The 22,714-nt window shown below is 31.6% G+C and overlaps 2 protein-coding genes across 2 annotated transcripts; one reads left to right on the plus strand and one right to left on the minus strand.

Moving 5' to 3' along the window:
* The first annotated feature begins 10,714 nt into the window (after positions 1-10,714).
* LOC129744931 (periodic tryptophan protein 1 homolog) lies at positions 10,715-13,778 on the plus strand. Its single transcript, XM_055737693.1, has 7 exons — positions 10,715-10,929; positions 11,010-11,071; positions 11,138-11,280; positions 12,325-12,492; positions 12,556-12,838; positions 12,894-13,498; positions 13,563-13,778. The coding sequence occupies exons 1-7, from the start codon at positions 10,831-10,833 to the stop codon at positions 13,676-13,678; spliced, it is 1,476 nt and encodes a 491-aa protein (XP_055593668.1). The 5' UTR covers positions 10,715-10,830; the 3' UTR covers positions 13,679-13,778.
* Positions 13,779-13,816: 38 nt separating this feature from the next.
* Positions 13,817-21,101, minus strand: LOC129744932 (uncharacterized). The gene is made up of 3 exons (XM_055737694.1): positions 20,606-21,101; positions 20,307-20,549; positions 13,817-14,198 (listed from the first exon to the last, which is right to left on the minus strand). The coding sequence occupies exons 1-3, from the start codon at positions 20,994-20,996 to the stop codon at positions 13,954-13,956; spliced, it is 879 nt and encodes a 292-aa protein (XP_055593669.1). The 5' UTR covers positions 20,997-21,101; the 3' UTR covers positions 13,817-13,953.
* Between the last annotated feature and the right edge of the window lie 1,613 nt (positions 21,102-22,714).

A 22,714-nucleotide genomic window follows, 5' to 3' on the forward strand; every position in this document is an offset into this window, starting at 1 on the left:
ACAAAAATTACAAAAATTACAAAAATTACAAAAATTACAAAAATAACAAAAATTACAAAAATTACAAAAAATACAAAAATTACAAAAATTACAAAAATTACAAAAATTACAAAAATTACAAAAATTACAAAAATTACAAAAATTACAAAAATTACAAAAATTACAAAAATTACAAAAATTACAAAAATTACAAAAATTACAAAAATTACAAAAATTACAAAAATTACAAAAATTACAAAAATGACAAAAATTACAATAATTACAAAAATTACAAAAATTACAAAAATTACAAAAATTACAAAAATTACAAAAATTACAAAAATTACAAAAATTACAAAAATTACAAAAATTACAAAAATTACAAAAATTACAAAAATTACAAAAATTACAAAAATTACAAAAATTACAAAAATTACAAAAATTACAAAAATTACAAAAATTACAAAAATTACAAAAATTACAAAAATTACAAAAATTACAAAAATTACAAAAATTACAAAAATTACAAAAATTACAAAAATTACAAAAATTACAAAAATTACAAAAATTACAAAAATTACAAAAATTACAAAAATTACAAAAATTACAAAAATTACAAAAATTACAAAAATTACAAAAATTACAAAAATTACAAAAATTACAAAAATTACAAAAATTACAAAAATTACAAAAATTACAAAAATTACAAAAATTACAAAAATTACAAAAATTACAAAAATTACAAAAATTACAAAAATTACAAAAATTACAAAAATTACAAAAATTACAAAAATTACAAAAATTACAAAAATTACAAAAATTACAAAAATTACAAAAATTACAAAAATTACAAAAATTACAAAAATTACAAAAATTACAAAAATTACAAAAATTACAAAAATTACAAAAATTACAAAAATTACAAAAATTACAAAAATTACAAAAATTACAAAAATTACAAAAATTACAAAAATTACAAAAATTACAAAAATTACAAAAATTACAAAAATTACAAAAATTACAAAAATTACAAAAATTACAAAAATTACAAAAATTACAAAAATTACAAAAATTACAAAAATTACAAAAATTACAAAAATTACAAAAATTACAAAAATTACAAAAATTACAAAAATTGCAAAATTTACAAAAATTTCAAAGATAACAAAAATTACAAAAATTACAAAACTATCAAAAATAACAAAAATTACAAAAATGACAAAAATTACAAAAATTACAAAAATTACAAAAATTACAAAAATTACAAAAATTACAAAAATTACAAAAATTACAAAAATTACAAAAATTACAAAAATTACAAAAATTACAAAAATTACAAAAATTACAAAAATTACAAAAAATACAAAAATTACAAAAATTACAAAAATTACAAAAATTACAAAAATTACAAAAATTACAAAATTACAAAAATTACAAAAATTACAAAAATTACAAAAATTACAAAAATTACAAAAATTACAAAAATTACAAAAATTACAAAAAAGACAAAAATTACAAAAATTACAAAAATTACAAAAATTACAAAAATTACAAAAATTACAAAAATTACAAAAATTACAAAAATTACAAAAATTACAAAAATTACAAAAATTACAAAAATTACAAAAATGACAAAAATTACAAAAATTACAAAAATGACAAAAATTACAAAAATAACAAAAATTACAAAAATCACAAAAATGACAAAAATTACAAAAATTACAAAAATTACAAAAATTACAAAAATTACAAAAATTACAAAAATTACAAAAATTACAAAAATTACAAAAATTACAAAAATTACAAAAATTACAAAAATTACAAAAATTACAAAAATTACAAAAATAACAAAAATTACAAAAATTACAAAAAATACAAAAATAACAAAAATTACAAAAATTACAAAAAGTACAAAAATTACAAAAATTACAAAAATCACAAAAATAACAAAAATGACAAAAACTAACAAAAATGACAAAAATTACAAAAATGAAAAAAAAATGACAAAAATGATAAAAACTACAAAAATGACAAAAATGACACAATGACAATAATTACAAAAATTACAAAAATTACAAAAATTACAAAAATTACAAAAATTACAAAAATTACAAAAATTACAAAAATTACAAAAATTACAAAAATTACAAAAATTACAAAAATTACAAAAATTACAAAAATTACAAAAATTACAAAAATTACAAAAATTACAAAAATTACAAAAATTACAAAAATTACAAAAATTACAAAAATTACAAAAATTACAAAAATTACAAAAATTACAAAAATTACAAAAATTACAAAAATTACAAAAATTACAAAAATTACAAAAATTACAAAAATTACAAAAATTACAAAAATTACAAAAATTACAAAAATTACAAAAATTACAAAAATTACAAAAATTACAAAAATTACAAAAATTACAAAAATTACAAAAATTACAAAAATTACAAAAATTACAAAAATTACAAAAATTACAAAAATTACAAAAATTACAAAAATAACAAAAATAACAAAAATTACAAAAATTACAAAAATTACAAAAATTACAAAAATTACAAAAATAACAAAAATAACAAAAATTACAAAAATTACAAAAATTACAAAAATTACAAAAATTACAAAAATTACAAAAATTACAAAAATTACAAAAATTACAAAAATTACAAAAATTACAAAAATTACAAAAATTACAAAAATTACAAAAATTACAAAAATTACAAAAATTACAAAAATTACAAAAATTACAAAAATTACAAAAATTACAAAAATTACAACAATTACAAAAATAACAAAAATGACAAAAATTACAAAAATTACAAAAATTACAAAAATTACAAAAATTACAAAAATTACAAAAATTACAAAAAAGACAAAAATTACAAAAATTACAAAAATTACAAAAATTACAAAAATTACAAAAATTACAAAAATTACAAAAATTACAAAAATTACAAAAATTACAAAAATTACAAAAATTACAAAAATTACAAAAATTACAAAAATGACAAAAATTACAATAATTACAAAAATTACAAAAATTACAAAAATTACAAAAATTACAAAAATTACAAAAATTACAAAAATTACAAAAATTACAAAAATTACAAAAATTACAAAAATTACAAAAATTACAAAAATTACAAAAATTACAAAAATTACAAAAATTACAAAAATTACAAAAATTACAAAAATAACAAAAATTACAAAAATTACAAAAATTACAAAAATTACAAAAATTACAAAAATTACAAAAATTACAAAAATTACAAAAATTACAAAAATTACAAAAATTACAAAAATTACAAAAATTTTAAAAATTACAAAAATTACAAAAATTACAAAAATTACAAAAATTACAAAAATTACAAAAATTACAAAAATTACAAAAATTACAAAAATTACAAAAATTACAAAAATTACAAAAATTACAAAAATTACAAAAATTACAAAAAATTACAAAAAATACAAAAATTACAAAAATTACAAAAATGATAAAAATGACAAAAATGGCAAAAATTATAAGAATTTAAAAATGACAAAATCACAAAATGACAAAAATGACAAAAAATACAAAAAGAAAAAAATTACAAAAATTACAAAAATTACAAAAATTACAAAAATTACAAAAATTACAAAAATTACAAAAATTACAAAAATTACAAAAATTACAAAAATGACAAAAATTACAAAAATAACAAAAATTACAAAATTTATTAAAATTACAAAAATTACAGACATTACAAAAATTACAAAAATTACAAAAATTACAAAAATTACAAAAATTACAAAAATTACAAAAATTACAAAAATCACAAAAATAACAAAAATGACAAAAATGACAAAAATGACAAAAATGACAAAAATGACTAAAATGACAAAAATGACAAAAATGACAAAAATGACAAAAATGACAAAAATGACAAAAATGACAAAACTAACAAAAATGAAAAAAATTACAAAAATGAAAAAAAATGACAAAAATGATAAAAACTACAAAAATGACAAAAATGACACAAAGACAAAAATGACAAAAATGACTAAAATGACAAAAATGACAAAAATGACAAAAATGACAAAAATGACAAAAATGACAAAAATGACAAAACTAACAAAAATGACAAAAATTACAAAAATGAAAAAAAATGACAACAATGATAAAAACTACAAAAATGACAAAAATGACACAAAGACAAAAATGACAAAAATGACAAAAATGATAAATATGTCAAAAATAATAAATATGACAAAATTGTCGAAAATGACGAACAACGAAAATGACATAAATTCCAAAAATGACAAAAATTACAAAATTGACCGAAATTGCGAAAATGACAAAATTGATTGTAATGACAAGAATAACAAAAATGGCAAAAAAACAAAAAATGACAAAAAATAACAAAAGTTTTTAAAAATGACAAAAATGACACAAATGACAAAAATTATTCAAACACAAAAATGACAAAAATGACAAAAATTACAAAAAATACAAAAATCACAAAAATGATACAAATGAAAAACACCACGAAAATGATTAAAATGTCAAAAATGACGAATATGATAATAATAACAAAAATATAGAAAAAGACAAAAACATCGAAAATGACAAAAATGAAAAAATGACAAAAATGACAAAAATGACGAAAATAAAAAAATTTAAAATAAGAAAAACGACAAAAAATTATAAAATGACAAAAATGATAAAAATTGCAAAAATTTAAAAAAATACAAAAATTAAAAAATTGACAAAAATGATAAAAATGACAAATATGACAAAATTTACAAAAATGACAAAGATGATAAAAATGTCAAAAACGACAAAAATGAAAAGAATGCCAAAAATAAAAATTTTGTTAAAAATGAAAAAATAATAAACATGACAAAAACAACCAACTAGGGACCAAAATGAAAAAAAAAATATGAAAATTACAGAATTTATAAGTATTTCAAATGAAAAACTTTAATTAACAAAAATTATAAAAGTTTTAAAAAAAATACAAAATGATCAAATATTCATAAAATGATAAAACTGTCAAAATTGACTAAAACGATACCAACGAAAAAACAAATTGACATAAATCAAGAAAATTTGTACTCAATATTGGACTTCTGGAATCTTAATATTCTGTGCAGCATTTTAAATCGGAAGCAGAGCACTAAAAACTACGGCATTTGGGTGTTTTCCGCGGACATTAGTGCTATCTGTCATATCGGTTTAAAATGGTTCATTTTTCTACACTCTCGAGGCTTTGTAGTAAAACTTTGTTTGGAAAACTTCGACTGCAAAACATTGCACAAAATCCAACTTTCAATGCCGAGGACAATAATAAATCCATGATTATCTAAATTAATTCCGAATCAGGATAAGTGTAAAAACCTAGTTCAGAGTCCGAATTCAAGAAAAAAAAACCTATTCTGAATAATAGGATCGTTATTCGGGATACCGACTCAGAATTTAAAAATCAGTTGAATGTAAATTAGTAATTTGGGTTTAAAATTCTTAATGAGATAAGCTTCAAAATCATGAACTCTGTTTTAGGTTTACTAAACTCTAAATTGAGATTTTGAGATTAGAACTTCGGTATATATATAATTATTTATATTGTTTTTACATAAACGACACGCACTGCTATGACATTAGCGCTCCGCTAACGCCTTCTGTGGAAGTTCATTAGTCTGATTTTTTCAGCAACGGGTAAAATGTTCATTCGGAAATAACAGGTCTGTTCAAAAAGAGATTCAAATTGTTGAAAATCCTGTTTTTTTTTTGCTTCAAATTATTCAGAGTGCTTAAATTTCTTGTAAAAAAACTGACATTATGTCTGTTCAATGAAGTTTAGTCGAAACGGGTCGAAACAAGTAGAAATGGATTGACAGTTGATCACCTGTCTCTTTCCAATTGACTTCGACCGATTTCTACCAAGTCGAAACTAATCCTGCTGCCGAGCTGGATTGGTTTCGATTAGTTTCAACTTGCTTCATTGAACAACGACCTGACTAGTTTCGACCAAAACATTGGCTCGTTGAACATCTATTAGTTGACAGAAACCAGTTGAAACCGATTTTTACCAACGGTTGAACGAAGCTATTGTTGTTATTTATTGGAATTTAACCATACTTATAAGAAGACTGATGCATCAGTGATGATTGAAATTTGAATTTATTGTAGTGTTAATCTGATGATCAAATCCCAATCAGTTTGTGACGTTTGTGACTTGGAGTAACCTCATTGAACAAAACTATCGTAAGAAAAACCGGATGAACCAAAACAAGTTCACGCGATATCAAACTGACAGAATTTACGCATCCATTCATCGTCTCGCACATTTGCGGCGGAGTGTTTTGAATCCTGAAACACGTGTGCGACTCTGAACCGCAAAAGTTGCTTATCCGTGACGGAACCAGAGAACCATGGCCGATTCCGACCAAGAAGATGAGGTTCCCAACGTTAACTTTGTCCCGAGCTTGTTGTTTATTAAAAGGGGCGTCGGGTAAAAATTACAAAAATTACAAAAATTACAAAAATTACAAAAATTACAAAAATTACAAAAATTACAAAAATTACAAAAATTACAAAAATTACAAAAATTACAAAAATTACAAAAATTACAAAAATTACAAAAATTACAAAAATTACAAAAATTACAAAAATTACAAAAATAACAAAAATTACAAAAATTACAAAAATTACAAAAATTACAAAAATTACAAAAATTACAAAAATTACAAAAATTACAAAAATTACAACAATTACAAAAATTACAAAAATTACAAAAATTACAAAAATTACAAAAATTACAAAAATTACAAAAATTACAAAAAAGACAAAAATTACAAAAATTACAAAAATTACAAAAATTACAAAAATTACAAAAATTACAAAAATGACAAAAATTACAATAATTACAAAAATTACAAAAATTACAAAAATTACAAAAATTACAAAAATTACAAAAATTACAAAAATTACAAAAATTACAAAAATTACAAAAATTACAAAAATTACAAAAATTACAAAAATTACAAAAATTACAAAAATTACAAAAATTACAAAAATTACAAAAATTACAAAAATTACAAAAAATTACAAAAATTACAAAAATTACAAAAATTACAAAAATTACAAAAATTACAAAAAATTACAAAAAATACAAAAATTACAAAAATTACAAAAATGATAAAAATGACAAAAATGGCAAAAATTATAAGAATTTAAAAATGACAAAATCACAAAATGACAAAAATGACAAAAAATACAAAAAGAAAAAAATTACAAAAATTACAAAAATTACAAAAATTACAAACATTACAAAAATTACAAAAATGACAAAAATTACAAAAATAACAAAAATTACAAAATTTATTAAAATTACAAAAATTACAGACATTGCAAAAATTACAAAAATTACAAAAATTACAAAAATTACAAAAATTACAAAAATTACAAAAATTACAAAAATCACAAAAATAACAAAAATGACAAAAATGACAAAAATGACTAAAATGACAAAAATGACAAAAATGACAAAACTAACAAAAATGACAAAAATTACAAAAATGAAAAAAAATGACAAAAATGATAAAAACTACAAAAATGACAAAAATGACACAAAGACAAAAATGACAAAAATGACTAAAATGACAAAAATGACAAAAATGACAAAAATGACAAAAATGACAAAACTAACAAAAATGACAAAAATTACAAAAATGAAAAAAAATGACAACAATGATAAAAACTACAAAAATGACAAAAATGACACAAAGACAAAAATGACAAAAATGACAAAAATGATAAATATGTCAAAAATAATAAATATGACAAAATTGTCGAAAATGACGAACAACGAAAATGACATAAATTCCAAAAATGACAAAAATTACAAAATTGACCGAAATTGCGAAAATGACAAAATTGATTGTAATGACAAGAATAACAAAAATGGCAAAAAAACAAAAAATGACAAAAAATAACAAAAGTTTTTAAAAATGACAAAAATGACACAAATGACAAAAATTATTCAAACACAAAAATGACAAAAATGACAAAAATTACAAAAAATACAAAAATCACAAAAATGATACAAATGAAAAACACCACGAAAATGATTAAAATGTCAAAAATGACGAATATGATAATAATAACAAAAATATAGAAAAAGACAAAAACATCGAAAATGACAAAAATGAAAAAAATGACAAAAATGACAAAAATGAAAAAATGACAAAAATGACAAAAATGACGAAAATAAAAAAATTTAAAATAAGAAAAACGACAAAAAATTATAAAATGACAAAAATGATAAAAATTGCAAAAATTTAAAAAAATACAAAAATTAAAAAATTGACAAAAATGATAAAAATGACAAATATGACAAAATTTACAAAAATGACAAAGATGATAAAAATGTCAAAAACGACAAAAATGAAAAGAATGCCAAAAATAAAAATTTTGTTAAAAATGAAAAAATAATAAACATGACAAAAACAACCAACTAGGGACCAAAATGAAAAAAAAAATATGAAAATTACAGAATTTATAAGTATTTCAAATGAAAAACTTTAATTAACAAAAATTATAAAAGTTTTAAAAAAAATACAAAATGATCAAATATTCATAAAATGATAAAACTGACAAAATTGACTAAAACGATACCAACGAAAAAACAAATTGACATAAATCAAGAAAATTTGTACTCAATATTGGACTTCTGGAATCTTAATATTCTGTGCAGCATTTTAAATCGGAAGCAGAGCACTAAAAACTGCGGCATTTGGCAAGGAATATTTAAAGGAGGTAGTGCCGAGGCAGCCTTGCTTTAGTATTAGTACCGCCTGTGACGTCACTGTTGCCAAAAATCTGTGAATTTATATGGAAATTTTTCCTTTTTTGTTAGCAATTAAAAAATTTGAAGATTTTTTCAACTTTGAAGACACACAATTCTAGAAATATTATTGTTCTTCAAGACTGATACTAAAAAAGTTGAATGTAATAGTTGTTTTGCTTTAATTCAGACGATTGAAGTTGCTGAGGTATCCTAACTCAAATTGACAAAACTTGATAATTAGTTCAAAATTTTGCTTATAAATGTTGAAATCAGTTAAGTTTGAATCGTTGATAAAATAAAATAACCAAAAATAGTATTTTTCGAATCCAATCACAATCTTTTAATGGAATTTAGTAAACCAAAGTTGCAATGGTTTTATTGGGGTTAATTGTTCTAAATAAGAAATTCATATGGTACACCATGTTAGATTCAAATCATGACGATGAGGTGCACTGCCATAAACTACCAATCAGACCTTTTGAAAGGGGAAAATTATTATTTTTGCTCGTTTCACATAGAGCATGACTGTGCATTCAATAACAAATTCTAGAATAATACACACTGCAGTCTATTAAACACAAAGAAACCTCATAGCACAATCAACTAGTAACCTTACAACATAATCCGAATCAAATTGGATTTTAATTTAGTTCTTTAATGTGTTTAACTTTGAAATTTGAGTTCTACCAGTATAAACCTTCGACAGCTTGGCAACAGTGACGTCACGAAAAAAATCCAATATGGCTCTCGGCACTACCTTCTTTCAATATTCCTTGGGCATTTGGGTGTTTTCCGCGGACATTAGTGCTATCTGTCATATCGGTTTAAAATGGTTCATTTTTCTACACTCTCGAGGCTTTGTAGTAAAACTTTGTTTGGAAAACTTCGACTGCAAAACATTGCGCAAAATCCAACTTTCAATGCCGAGGACAATAATAAATCCATGATTATCTAAATTAATTCCGAATCAGGATAAGTGTAAAAACCTAGTTCAGAGTCCGAATTCAAGAAAAAAAAACCTATTCTGAATAATAGGATCGTTATTCGGGATACCGACTCAGAATTTAAAAATCAGTTGAATGTAAATTAGTAATTTGGGTTTAAAATTCTTAATGAGATAAGCTTCAAAATCATGAACTCTGTTTTAGGTTTACTAAACTCTAAATTGAGATTTTGAGATTAGAACTTCGGTATATATATAATTATTTATATTGTTTTTACATAAACGACACGCACTGCTATGACATTAGCGCTCCGCTAACGCCTTCTGTGGAAGTTCATTAGTCTGATTTTTTCAGCAACGGGTAAAATGTTCATTCGGAAATAACAGGTCTGTTCAAAAAGAGATTCAAATTGTTGAAAATCCTGTTTTTTTTTTGCTTCAAATTATTCAGAGTGCTTAAATTTCTTGTAAAAAAACTGACATTATGTCTGTTCAATGAAGTTTAGTCGAAACGGGTCGAAACAAGTAGAAATGGATTGACAGTTGATCACCTGTCTCTTTCCAATTGACTTCGACCGATTTCTACCAAGTCGAAACTAATCCTGCTGCCGAGCTGGATTGGTTTCGATTAGTTTCAACTTGCTTCATTGAACAACGACCTGACTAGTTTCGACCAAAACATTGGCTCGTTGAACATCTATTAGTTGACAGAAACCAGTTGAAACCGATTTTTACCAACGGTTGAACGAAGCTATTGTTGTTATTTATTGGAATTTAACCATACTTATAAGAAGACTGATGCATCAGTGATGATTGAAATTTGAATTTATTGTAGTGTTAATCTGATGATCAAATCCCAATCAGTTTGTGACGTTTGTGACTTGGAGTAACCTCATTGAACAAAACTATCGTAAGAAAAACCGGATGAACCAAAACAAGTTCACGCGATATCAAACTGACAGAATTTACGCATCCATTCATCGTCTCGCACATTTGCGGCGGAGTGTTTTGAATCCTGAAACACGTGTGCGACTCTGAACCGCAAAAGTTGCTTATCCGTGACGGAACCAGAGAACCATGGCCGATTCCGACCAAGAAGATGAGGTTCCCAACGTTAACTTTGTCCCGAGCTTGTTGTTTATTAAAAGGGGCGTCGCCAAAGCCAATCCCGATAAGGTAAGTTCGAAATTGTGATCGATTCTTGAACCGAGCTTATACATATTATGTATACAAATTTCTGGAATTCTTGAAAATAGGTTACATTGACTCCTCAAGAGTTGGCTCGGATCATCAACGACACGAGGGAGGATTTAGCAGAGTGAGTAACTTCAGTACATTTTGAAATTGTAGAAAATAATCAGAATAAACTTGAAACATTTTGTAGGGAAGGAGCTGAGGGCATGGAATCATCGGAAGAGGATGAGGAAAACGAAGATAGCCAGGCACGGCTGGCCAGCCAAGCCGAGCGAGCTTCCAGAAATGACCCCAACGCTGATGAGTTCGGTTTCGAGCAATACGATCAAGAATGTAAGCGAAAATCTATATAAAATCTTAACTTGGAATTTCAATAAAAAAATGGGAATCGGAGTGAATTTTGAATCTAGAATTTGAATTTTAAATCGGCATCTGTAATCTGATTCTAGTTTCTGAAATCTGAAATCTGAATCTAAAATCTGATACCTATTTGAATCTAAAATTTGATTTCAAAATCTGATTCTGGAATCTTGATCTGTTTACAAAAATCTAAATCTGATGCTGGTATCTAAAATTTGAATACGAATCTGAAATTTGAATCTGAAATCAGAAATATGAATCTGAATTCAGAAATATGAAACTGAAATCTGAATCTGAATCGGAAATCTGAAGCTGCAAACTCAATCTGAATCTGAAATCTAAAACTGAAATCAGAAATCTTAATCTAAAATCTGAACCAGAAATCTTAAATTGGAATCTAAAATTAGAATCTGAAATCTGAATCTGAAATCTGAATCTGAAATCTGAATCTGAAATCTGAGTCTGAAATCTGAATCTGAAATTTGAATCTGAAATCTGAATCTGAAATCTGAATCTAAAATCTGAATCTGAAATCTGAATCTGAATCTGAAATCTGAATCGGAAATCTGAATCTAAAATCTGAATCTGAAATTTGAATCTGAAATCTGAGTCGGAAATCTGAATCTGAAATCTGAATTTGATATCTGAAATCGGAATCAGAAAATTGTAACTGAAATCTGAATCTGAAATCTGAATCTGATATCTGAATCTGAAATCTGATTCTGAAATCTGAATCTGAAATCTGAATCAGAAATCTGAATCTGAATCTTAAATCTGATTTTGGAATCTGAATCTGAATTTTGAATATCAAATTTGAATCTGATTCTAAATCTGAAATCTAAATCGAATATCTGATTTTGAATTCTGTATTTGATTCTGAGATAAGACATTTGAATGTGAAATCTGATATCACTTGAATTCTGAAATCTGGAATTTGATCGAAAAAAATTTAATGAATAACCTAAATCGATTTTTTTAACCACAGCCATTTTTGACGTTTTTCTTGATGTGTTTTAGCTGGCGAACCTGTGTTACGAATCGGTTCTGTCGCTGTGGTCGATCCAGATGAAAACATCCAGGATGGAGACGACGACTCCGAGGCTGAAGATGAAATCATCAAACCGACCGACAATTTGATTCTCGTTGGTCACGTTCAAAATGACAGCGCTTCGATGGAAGTTTACAGTAAGTCTTGACAATCTACTGATTTTTCGGAAAGAAAATCTACAAATTCAACTTTAATTGAAGTTTTCAACGAGGAAGAGGGTAGCATGTACGTTCATCACGATTTCCTGCTGCCGAGTCCACCGCTTTGCATCGAATGGCTGAGCTACGATCCGGGTAGTGAGGGGCCCGGAAATCTGTGCGCCATTGGCTGTATGGACCCAATTGTGACGCTGTGGGATTTGGACATTCAGGACTCGCTGGAACCGGTTTGTAAGCTGGGCTCCAAAGGTAGCAGAAAGAAAAATCGACCCAAGGTTGGACACTCGGATGCTGTGCTTGATCTTTCGTGGAACAGATTTTTGGAGTAAGTTTAGATTTTTTTAATACAACAATGATTATAAGGACCTTTTAATTTGAAGGCACATCCTGGCAAGTGGTTCTGTAGATCAAACGGTAATTTTGTGGGACTTGGAAAACGGAACTCCACATACGACGATTCGTAAGTTCAGCGAAAAAGTCCAGACGCTATCGTTCCATCCCACGAAAGCCGAATCGCTCCTAGTCGGAAGCTGTGACGGAAAAGTTAAGGTATTCGATTGTCGATCCACAACAAACGATTCCAGTAGCTACAAATCCTGGTCCTTGGGAGGGGAAATCGAGCGAGTTTGCTGGAGTCGACAGAACGAATTCCAATTTGTTGCCAGTACCAATGAGGGTAGGATTCACTACGTGGACGTTAGGCAGGATCATCCGCTGTGGTCCAAGGAGGTTCACGAGAAGGAAATCACCGGTTTGATGTTGAGCGGGAAGGTTCCGGGAATGCTTTCGACGGCTTCCGCTGATGGAACGTTGAAGGTGTGGGATTTCGACGAGCAGGACGCCCGACTGGTTTACAAAAAGAATCCTAAGATCGGAGTGATCCAGTGTTTGGACGAGTGCCCGGAAAATCCTTACCTGTTGGCTTTGGGTGGAGATTTAAAAACGAAGAATTTTACCGTTATCAATCTACTAGATAATGATGTTTGTAAGTTACTAAAATTATTTACCTTGAAATTTTACACAATAACACATCTTTAAACTTATTTTAGTGACGAATGTTTTCAAACCCCGATTTGATCCGGCGAGCGCCCGGCAGAGCTCTACCGAAGTTGAGCCTCCAACGGAAGCGATGGAAGATGCTTCCATCAGTGACGATGATGAGTGATAGAGTTAAGTTTATCATTACTATTTCTAAATTTTATACTGACAGGTAGAAAGTATATTCCATTAAAAGTGAGACATCTACTGTTCACAAATCAGGATAATTGATGCTATCGGTACAAATTATTCTTGGATGACCAGGTTCCAATTAGACTTAATCTTCATTTATTTTTTAACAAATTTTTTCGCTGCTATTGATCTTTAACCTACTCTGAACTGTAAAATCGCATTTGTTTAGATCTACAATAATACTTCGATACTTTCGACCTATCGAAAACCTCACAGAAGGTCATAATTGTCGGTTTCGTTGTCAATACCATCAGGTACCAAAAATCTTTGCTCGGCATTTTCCGGCGTTGTTTCGAACCCGTCGCCTTTCATGGACACGGCATCAAGGGTCCCGAAATCATCGGTTATCCATATACCTTGCCTATTCGGCTCCAGCTTTTGGCAGTACACCTTGAACGGTTGATAGCGCTTTCGAAGCTGCTCGCAGGTCAACTTTGCGAAAACGCACGGATACTCTGAAAATACAGAAAAATGTTGTTAAGCATTTTCAAAGCTTAAAGAAAAGATTTCGAGGTTGAACGAAGACCGTTGCCTGACATTAGAACAAAAAACACAGTTCGAGCAAGGCCTTCTATACTCTGTCAAACGAAAAAAATATCGTAGCGGGACTCAAAAAACCCGAATCTTTAACTCAAACGTCAAATCCGATTCTAGAACGTAGGTGGAGATGGATTGGACACCTGCTGCTAAGAGATGAAAACCAGATGGACATCGAAGAAGAGGCAGGTCCAGAAGCTCGTGGTGGCGTTGTCTAGCCGCTGAAACCCGCACAGTGGACGAAAATCTTGGCTGGCAGCAAGTGAAGACGTTGGCTCCGGATCGCCAGCTGTGGAGATCTTTTATCTTAGCCCTATGCGTCGGACAATCGGCCCCGGACCATTAGTTAGGTATTAAAAAATGCTCTTTGAATATTTTAAAAATCTTCAATAGCCTTTCTTCTAATCTTCTATGCACCTGTTTTACTGAGATTTTCATCCTTCAAATTCTTTCATTCATTAGAACCTACCATAGAGAGGGACGTGAATCCATTATAGATATCACATTTGCTAGTCCCAGATGGACAAGTAATTGGAGGGTGAGCGAGGACTACACTCTTGGCGCCACTTTGCGATCCGTTATCGTGTGGGTAAAAGTGCACAGTCAGTCAGGGGAGAGGTAATGACAGGTGAACGACGCTGGAGGACAAAACAATTCGACCGGAATGTCTTTGTCGAGGTTTTAAAGTGGGAGCAAAACTTGTCGGCGGAAAGCCTGACGAAAGAACTCACACGTGCTTGTGACGCAGCAATGACGAAGAGAGCTTATCGTAGCAACCCACATCCACCAGTTTATTGGTGGACTGGGGAAATCGCGAATTTGCGTGCCAGCTGCCTTCGCGCTAGACGAAACAGAAGAGAAGAGGGGACCGTTTTTGTGCGGTAGTAACATTGGACGTGCGCAACGCCATCAATAGTGTCAGCTGGGCAGCGATGGCTTCTTCGCTTATAAAAATGAGGAAACCGAAAGATCTCTGCAAATTAGTGGAAAGCTATTTCCAGGATCGCAAGCTACTATACATGACGAGCGAAGGATTTCAGGAAATGGATGTTACCGCTGGAGTGGCGCAAGGTTCGATACTGGGCCCGGTTCTGTGGAATATTACGTATGATGAGGTATTGAGCCTGTCAGAGGGAGTAAAGTTGGTTGGTTTCGCGGACGACGTTGTGCTACTAGCGACGGGTTATTCAACAGAAATCGTCCAGCTAAGAGCTTCAGAGGCTGTAGAAGTGGTAGAGAGCTGGATGCACTCTAAAAGTTTGCAGTTGGCTCACCACCAAACCGAGATGGTCCTTATATCAAACCTGATTTCACCGCAAACAGGTAGGATTACAGTTAGATCATGCACTATCGAATCAAAGCGTGAGCCTAAATATTTGGGTGTGATGATTGACGACAACCACGTTGAGTATGTATGCAAGAAGGCGGCAACAGCAACAGCCGCGCTCACGAGGATAATGGTGAAAAACTCGGGGATCCGAAGTAGTCAACGAAGGATAATTTCGAGTGTAGTTTCGTCAATCTTTCGGTATGGAGGGGCGGCCTGGAAATCTGGTCTCAACATCCAGTGTAACCAGCAGAAGCTGAACAGTGTACAAAGGCGAATTAATTTGGGGGTCATCAGTGCATACCGCACCATTTCGTCGGAGGCTGCATGAGTTGTAGCGGGAGTCATGCCCATCTCTGTTTTGTTGGACTCGTATTGCTACGAAAATAGAGGCACGCAAAACGTGAAAACACGAGCCAGAGATAGCTCCATGGCCAACTGGCAGCAGCTGTGGGACAGCTCAGAAAGAGGAAGGTGGACCCATCGATTGATCCCAAACATCAAGGAGTGGATGGAGAGAAAGCATGGCGAAGTGGATTTCTACATGACGACACGTGGTATTCCAAGATTTGAAGAGGAACGTGCCAACATATTCGCCGCCTGCGGACCAGAAACGACAGCGGACAACATGTTGCAGAAGATGTGTGATGACATCCACACATGGCAGGCAGTCAGTGATGGGATCGCCCGGATAATGACTGCTTCGCAAAGGACTTGGACACTGACGCAAATTTCGATTGATGTAGGATAACGTAAGTTAATTTTACTAAGCTTAAAGAGTCCGAAGCTATGACATAAACTACGCAAAACAAGCGTAGCGTAGCCGATGGGACCACAACGTGAAGATGATCTTGGGCGGTCAGGATGATATTTAATTTAAATATGAACTTCTTGCCGAGTGTTGCATAAGTAGCGCATATGCGTGAATTAGACAGGTACCGGTTTGGGAAATTGTCTGAGGCCCCAGGTGGAGTTTTTTTTTGTATGAGCAAATCCACTGCGACCAATTAATTTGATCTATTGTGGAATAACCCAATTTACTATTTGTCTGGTGGAGTTTAGGGCGTTTCTTATTATAAATTTCATAAGATACAGCTTATGAACCACTTTTTTGCGTCCAAACTAATTTTTCATACACTCAGCCGAAAAGAAAACGTTAAATTCACCTGGATTTTCACGTAGGCGCTCGTTATGTGAATTTTTGCTTGACTTACATGAATCACTTAGAAACTATTACAAATTCACTTGATCCGTACGTGAAATTCACATAGCCGTTTCCTGTCAAAACAAAGACACATTCGATTTACGTGAAAATCCATTGATCCGCCAAGTACAAAAGGATTTGATTAATTCTATGTGATGTTCACATAGCTCTGAATAACTTATTCACGTAAAATCTATGTGAAAGAATTCAGTATCCAATATGGCGTAGATCCAACAGTTGGTGCTAACAAAAAAAGAAATTCTACGTGATGGAGATGCTGATTTTATGTGAGTATTAAAAATTTGTTTGTGTATTCGTCATTTAAATAGTCTGCTATTTTTTACAGAATTTGGAATTGGTAGGACGGCCAGACAACCACTGTGGAGCAACCCGAATACAAAGTCGCAACTATGTTTTTATATAGGTAAGTGAGATTCAATAATGAGTGAAGTGCAAGTATTGTTAAAAATAGTAAGTGAAAAGCAAAATTCTTAAGTGAACATGAATAGTGTATCTTGTATTTGAAATAATAAAATGCCCTCAACATCAACAGATTTTTTATTTCTAACATCTGAATAGAACTCATAACATCCATATTTTAATGAAATCTACGTGAATCGCATGTAGCAGTACGAATCCCTTTCACATTCTATCTACGTTCTTTTCACATACAACCCATATGAAAATTACGTGAATTCTGCTCGCTACGCGGGCTCTGTTTGCTACCTGAAATTCACGTAGATTCCACATGACTTTCAGGGTGGCAAAAATCTATGTACATTTTCACGTAGCGGTCATGTGAATAGTTTTTTCGGTGTAAGAGTCTTATGAAATTCTTTCAATTTTCATACGATGTTCTTATGAAAAATAGAAGAATCGGCATTGTGAAAAAATGATGAACACATTCATTCATAGCATCAGTTTTTTTTTCATCATCTAACAGTACGAAGCAATCGCCAGTTCATAGTTATTATAGTTTTCCTTCAATGTTGAATGTTATTGTTATCTCAAGAATAGTAAGTTCGATTTGATGTTTTTGGTGTGAACGTTGAATATATTAGTAAACTAAAATACATCATTTGTTTACTTTTCAGCAAGCTGATCCGCAAAAAACGAAAGGTCGAAGATTAAGATACGGCAAAAAAAAACTTTGATGGATTTTAAACAAATTTGGCAAACAATAAAGTGAATGTTTTCAACATAAAATATCGAGAATTTTTCTTATTAGAAAGAGATTTACTGTTTCCATAAGAATCTCTTATGAAAAGCAACAACCTCTCATTGAAGTAGGCTGTACTGAAGTAGGCAACCTCTCATCTTCAGAATTCATTCGCGTCATAAGACAATCTTATGAATTTCATTAATTTTTCTTATGGCGCCACTTCATAAGAGAATCTTATGGCATACATAATAGTATTTTTCTGAGTGTGTATATACGGATGAGTATATAACGAGTCGACCCATTGGTTCCATGTAGACACAGCACTCGACGTGCATTGGGACCAATACGTAAAATTCCGTCTGCGAATTTACCACCTGGGTAACCAAAACAAAAAGAAGAGGACGATATCTTCTGCTACGAGAACAGCTTACAGCTCCAGTGGGACAGCTCGGAACGCGGTCGGTGGACCCATCGCTCGATCCTTAACGTCGGATTTTGGATGGATCGGAGACATGGAGAGGTGGATGTCTGCACGACACAGTTCTTGAATGGTCACGGATGCTTCATGCAGTACACGGTTTGGAAACGGTGCCTCGCCATTATGCCCAACCTGCGGTGACACAGTTGAGACACCAAAGCACGTAGTGTTCAACTGTCCGAGGTTCGAAGGGGGGTACGCACTAACATGCTTGCCGCCTCCGGACCAGACACGACAGCCGACAAAATCGTGCGGAGGATGTGTGAGGATGCCAATACTTGGCGCGTGGTCAACGATGGGTTCACCCGGATCATGACCATGCCCTGCAGGGGAGTTGGAACCAGCACCACTCCGCAACTGGTGTAGGGTTTACTCCTTCGTCGGGGAGTAGGATACCTCCAACATAACCATCGTGGAGTATCCGAACAATGCGCCCTCTGCGACGGAGGCTGTAGGGATTAGACAAGACCTTCTCCGCAGTCGAACTCGTAGGGGAAGAGTGTTCACGTCGCGGAATACCCTCGGGTAAAGTGGTTTCAAGTCGCCGTCGGATGAGCTACTCGAGTCGGGTAGGATGACATCACCGTCGGGATTCATCCAAGTCGTAAGCGTAAAAGACCCGTACGTGTGCTGTGATAGGCGCGAGTCCAGGATAAAAAGCCTAGGGTTGCCAGCCCCAAAGTTGCTAGCCAAAGGAAGCAGGAAGACCGGACCACGGTCGGAGTAGAATGCCCTTTCGGCATTTGAGTAGTGGTTGTCCGATCCTAGCAGTAAAGCATAAAAAGATAAGACTCTACCTTCTGCGTAAGCCGAGCTGTAAGGTACGTCGTGAACGTTGTGTAGGATACCTTCACCACCGTGGAATATCTGAGTAGAGAGGAGAAGTCTTGAATCGTAACAAGAGGCATATGCTGGAGTTTTTACTTGAAATGCAGTAAGCCGATCAGCGCTTAAACGTGGACTTGGTCTCCCAACTTGGGTACAGCCTGCAGGTGCGGATGGGATTTATGGCGTAGGGGTACATAGTATCTAGAGTCGACCAATTGCACCCATGGACCCAGAGTAACATACTGGGGGGACGCGGCGGCTCGCCGTGCCTTGGAATGCAATCCTTTAAAAGGATTTACCACCTGATGAACCGAACTATTTGTAGAGGACTCCCAGCAAACATGAAATCGTATCAGAAATGATAACTAAAGTCGTTTACAACGGCGTTCGAATCGCAATTCCAACTGCATAGTGAAATGATCGTACAAAATGTCGCCTGAAATCAGTTTAAATCGGATATGGTAGAAAGTCCGCCATGTTTGTAATTTTTTAAATAAAATTGCTCGCGCACGGACTTCCAAGTAAGAAAAACATTGTTGTGTTCTCTCTGCAACCAGCAGTGTATCCAGATGATGAGATGACTAAAAATCCGATGGGAATTGAGTAATATCGACCAACGAGAGAACTAGAAAATATTGTAGCTAGAAACGATTTAAAGGCTATGAGAGCAAAATCTTGCGCTCTCTTGAATTCTTTCGATAGGTACGAATAAGGTATCGGATAGCGCCCAATTGGTGTAGTTTTCATCGCTTTAGATAGAAATGAAATTTATTTTATGTATTGGCCTCCAATTTATAGGTAAATGCTGTTTTTCCAACTTCCATACGATCATAATGGGACGTATATCAAAACAGCATAAGAATAAAACTACAAGAATGTTTGCTGGCACAGATTTTACACTTAGAAAAAAAAGTTTTTGATTTGGAGAAAGTCCCTATTTTTGTATCACCCTAATCTCAATATAAGTAGTTACGGATAATCGAGTCGAAACCATTTAATGCAATTTACTCTAACGCTTTGTACAAACCTTCGATCTGGATCCGTTTGCTGTGCATATCGCCATACGATCGATAAATGTTCTCGTCAGATGAAGTCGGCTGAGTGTTCAACTGAATGATGGTAACATTGTCGTTGTAGATATTTACTTGCAACGGCGAACGAGTGGCAATTTCGGTACAATAAGTTGTAATGTTCCACCCGAGCTTTTTTTCCTCTTCCGTCATATTTTCGCACCAATCGGACGGGGTATCATCGAATTGGTATGGGCCATCTGAAAGGTTTCAGTTTTAGTTTTTTGGGGTCAATTCATACGCTTTAAAAAAATACCAATAATAAGAAGTCTTCTCACGGGAGGACAATTTTCAGTTGTATCTTCGGTGGATTCTTGTGTTTGCTCTAGGTCGATCTTGTTTTCGACAGTTGACGAATCATAATATTCATCGATCCAAATGGGTTCCATGATTATATCTTCAACGGGGGGAGAAGATTTCTCGTTCAAAGTTTCGACATCCGAAACAAGCTTCCGCAAAATGCTGGACTCATCGAACATAATTTGTTGAAAATATTTGGAATTGTACCGCACCACCATTATCATGCACGACACAAGCAACGAAATCGAGACAATTCCCACCAAAAAAGCACACTTGGTACACACACTCTTCCGGTAAGATTTTGGTTTTTTCAGACCATCAACCGTTGCTTCCGGATCGTGAACCATTTTGATTTGTGCACGTCAAAAAACCGATCACTAACTGTCGACTCAATAACTCAAAGACAACGACTGAGCGCTATCGGTATCCAGTCCTCAATCAGAGAAGATCGTACCCGTTGGTGGAATTTATGATGATGTACATATGTATCACTTAGATCAAACAATTTGTACCAGAAACTACGCCGCCCGTCGATTGCTAGAGTGAATTGGGAAGCGATGCTGTCGGGGAATCGGTGGCGTAAGGCGTTTCGAACAATTAAATTACCTTCCTAGTATCCAATGCAGATGCGCGACGCTCAGTTGACCTCCCGGTTCATTGATATACATACATGTGTAAGCATTGCATGCCTATTCCTATTCAATGGGTAGGGCAGATCTGCTTGCTTGGAATTTTACAGGAGAATTTTCTCTTCATCGGAGAGTAATTTGCCGTGACCTTCTGTTTAGTCGATAAAATTCAATTTTCTGTTTCAGAAACTTGGGAAAAGTGCATTTCTTTGGAAAAATAAGGCTGGTATTTTTCCAAGAAATCGATAGGTAATCAAAACTAAATAAAAATGTATTAGGATACATCCCGCATATCATCTTCAGAAAATAGTCAAAGCATCAAAATTCTCACTGGATGCGCACTGAAAGTTCGATATGAGAAAAATTTAAACAAAATGAAAACAAAAAACAACAAAAAAATTAAAATTATTTCAAGGGCCACCCTGGTCGAAAATAAATGGACCACCCTATAAAAATGAATCCTAGGATAGCTTACAAACATTAAAATGGCTTTCATGAGGTTTAAGGTTAGTTGTGGTTTATTGTATATGCCTAACAAGTTGAATTTCGGATATTTTCGAATATTTTTTACATAGGTGAATTTGGAGGGTAAAACATTGAAACTTTGAGAACATTGTGAGGGCCGATTGAGATGAATTTTGCTCAGGTCAGATTTTTAAGCCAATCAAAGAAATTCGACGATGGGGGGTTTCGCATACATTCATTGCCACTTCAACTTCTAGCTTCCAAATAAAAGTGGCTCCTGATACATTTCTCTGGAGCCACTGCGAATCAGGAAAAGTGGATTACAGCACTTCACATGGCAAAGACCCACCCAGACAACCAGAAGTCGTATTTTCTTTTACAGATTACATCGTATAGAATGTTATTTATACTCATTTTCGTATATCTGCACCTACAATGTGCGGTCCATGCATATTCTTTATCTTGTTTAAAAGCATTGCATGATTTTATTACGACAAGAAGAGAGACTCGTATTTATGTACATATGAATTCGACCTTTGTGTATGACAATTCGCAAAAAATCCGCGAAACAACCGATATACGGTGATCAGCCGTGACTGAGAGATTTTGTCGTGTCATGCATAAAATAATTCGAAATAAAAAACGTATATAACTGCATTGATTCGTAATAATGTGCATGCAGTCGTATACCTTTGCAAATTAATTCGCATGTCTGATTTTCGTAAAACGTATTTGCTGGCAATCGTAAAAGAATACAAAAAAGTTCAATAAAATCGTTTATGATAATGGGACAACGATGATTGGAATCGAATTAAAGGAGGCTTCAAAATGTTGGTCTATTTTTAGATCATCGATGACGCGTTCTACGATTTGAAAGATTTAAGTTATAGAAATATACGATTTGCTTTTGGTTTAATGTCTTTGAAGCAAATCCCCTTGAATTTATATATTCCAGATAGCGTCGAGGAACC

This window comes from Uranotaenia lowii, chromosome 2, assembly GCF_029784155.1.
Source record: "Uranotaenia lowii strain MFRU-FL chromosome 2, ASM2978415v1, whole genome shotgun sequence".
NCBI classification, from domain to species: Eukaryota; Metazoa; Arthropoda; class Insecta; order Diptera; family Culicidae; genus Uranotaenia; species Uranotaenia lowii.

What these genes read in the sequence shown, in the direction of transcription:
- LOC129744931 (XM_055737693.1), top strand. Translation starts at nt 10,831, where the DNA reads ATGGCCGATTCCGACCAAGAAGATGAGGTTCCCAACGTTAACTTTGTC. An exon ending in TCGTGGAACAGATTTTTGGA is followed by an intron (nt 12,839 to 12,893) that starts GTAAGTTTAGAT and finishes TTTAATTTGAAG; the next exon opens with GCACATCCTGGCAAGTGGTT. An exon ending in TCTACTAGATAATGATGTTT is followed by an intron (nt 13,499 to 13,562) that starts GTAAGTTACTAA and finishes AACTTATTTTAG; the next exon opens with TGACGAATGTTTTCAAACCC.
- LOC129744932 (XM_055737694.1), bottom strand. Translation starts at nt 20,996, where the DNA reads ATGGTTCACGATCCGGAAGCAACGGTTGATGGTCTGAAAAAACCAAAA. An exon ending in GAGAAGACTTCTTATTATTG is followed by an intron (nt 20,550 to 20,605) that starts GTATTTTTTTAA and finishes GAAACCTTTCAG; the next exon opens with ATGGCCCATACCAATTCGAT. An exon ending in CAAACGGATCCAGATCGAAG is followed by an intron (nt 14,199 to 20,306) that starts GTTTGTACAAAG and finishes CTGTATTTTCAG; the next exon opens with AGTATCCGTGCGTTTTCGCA.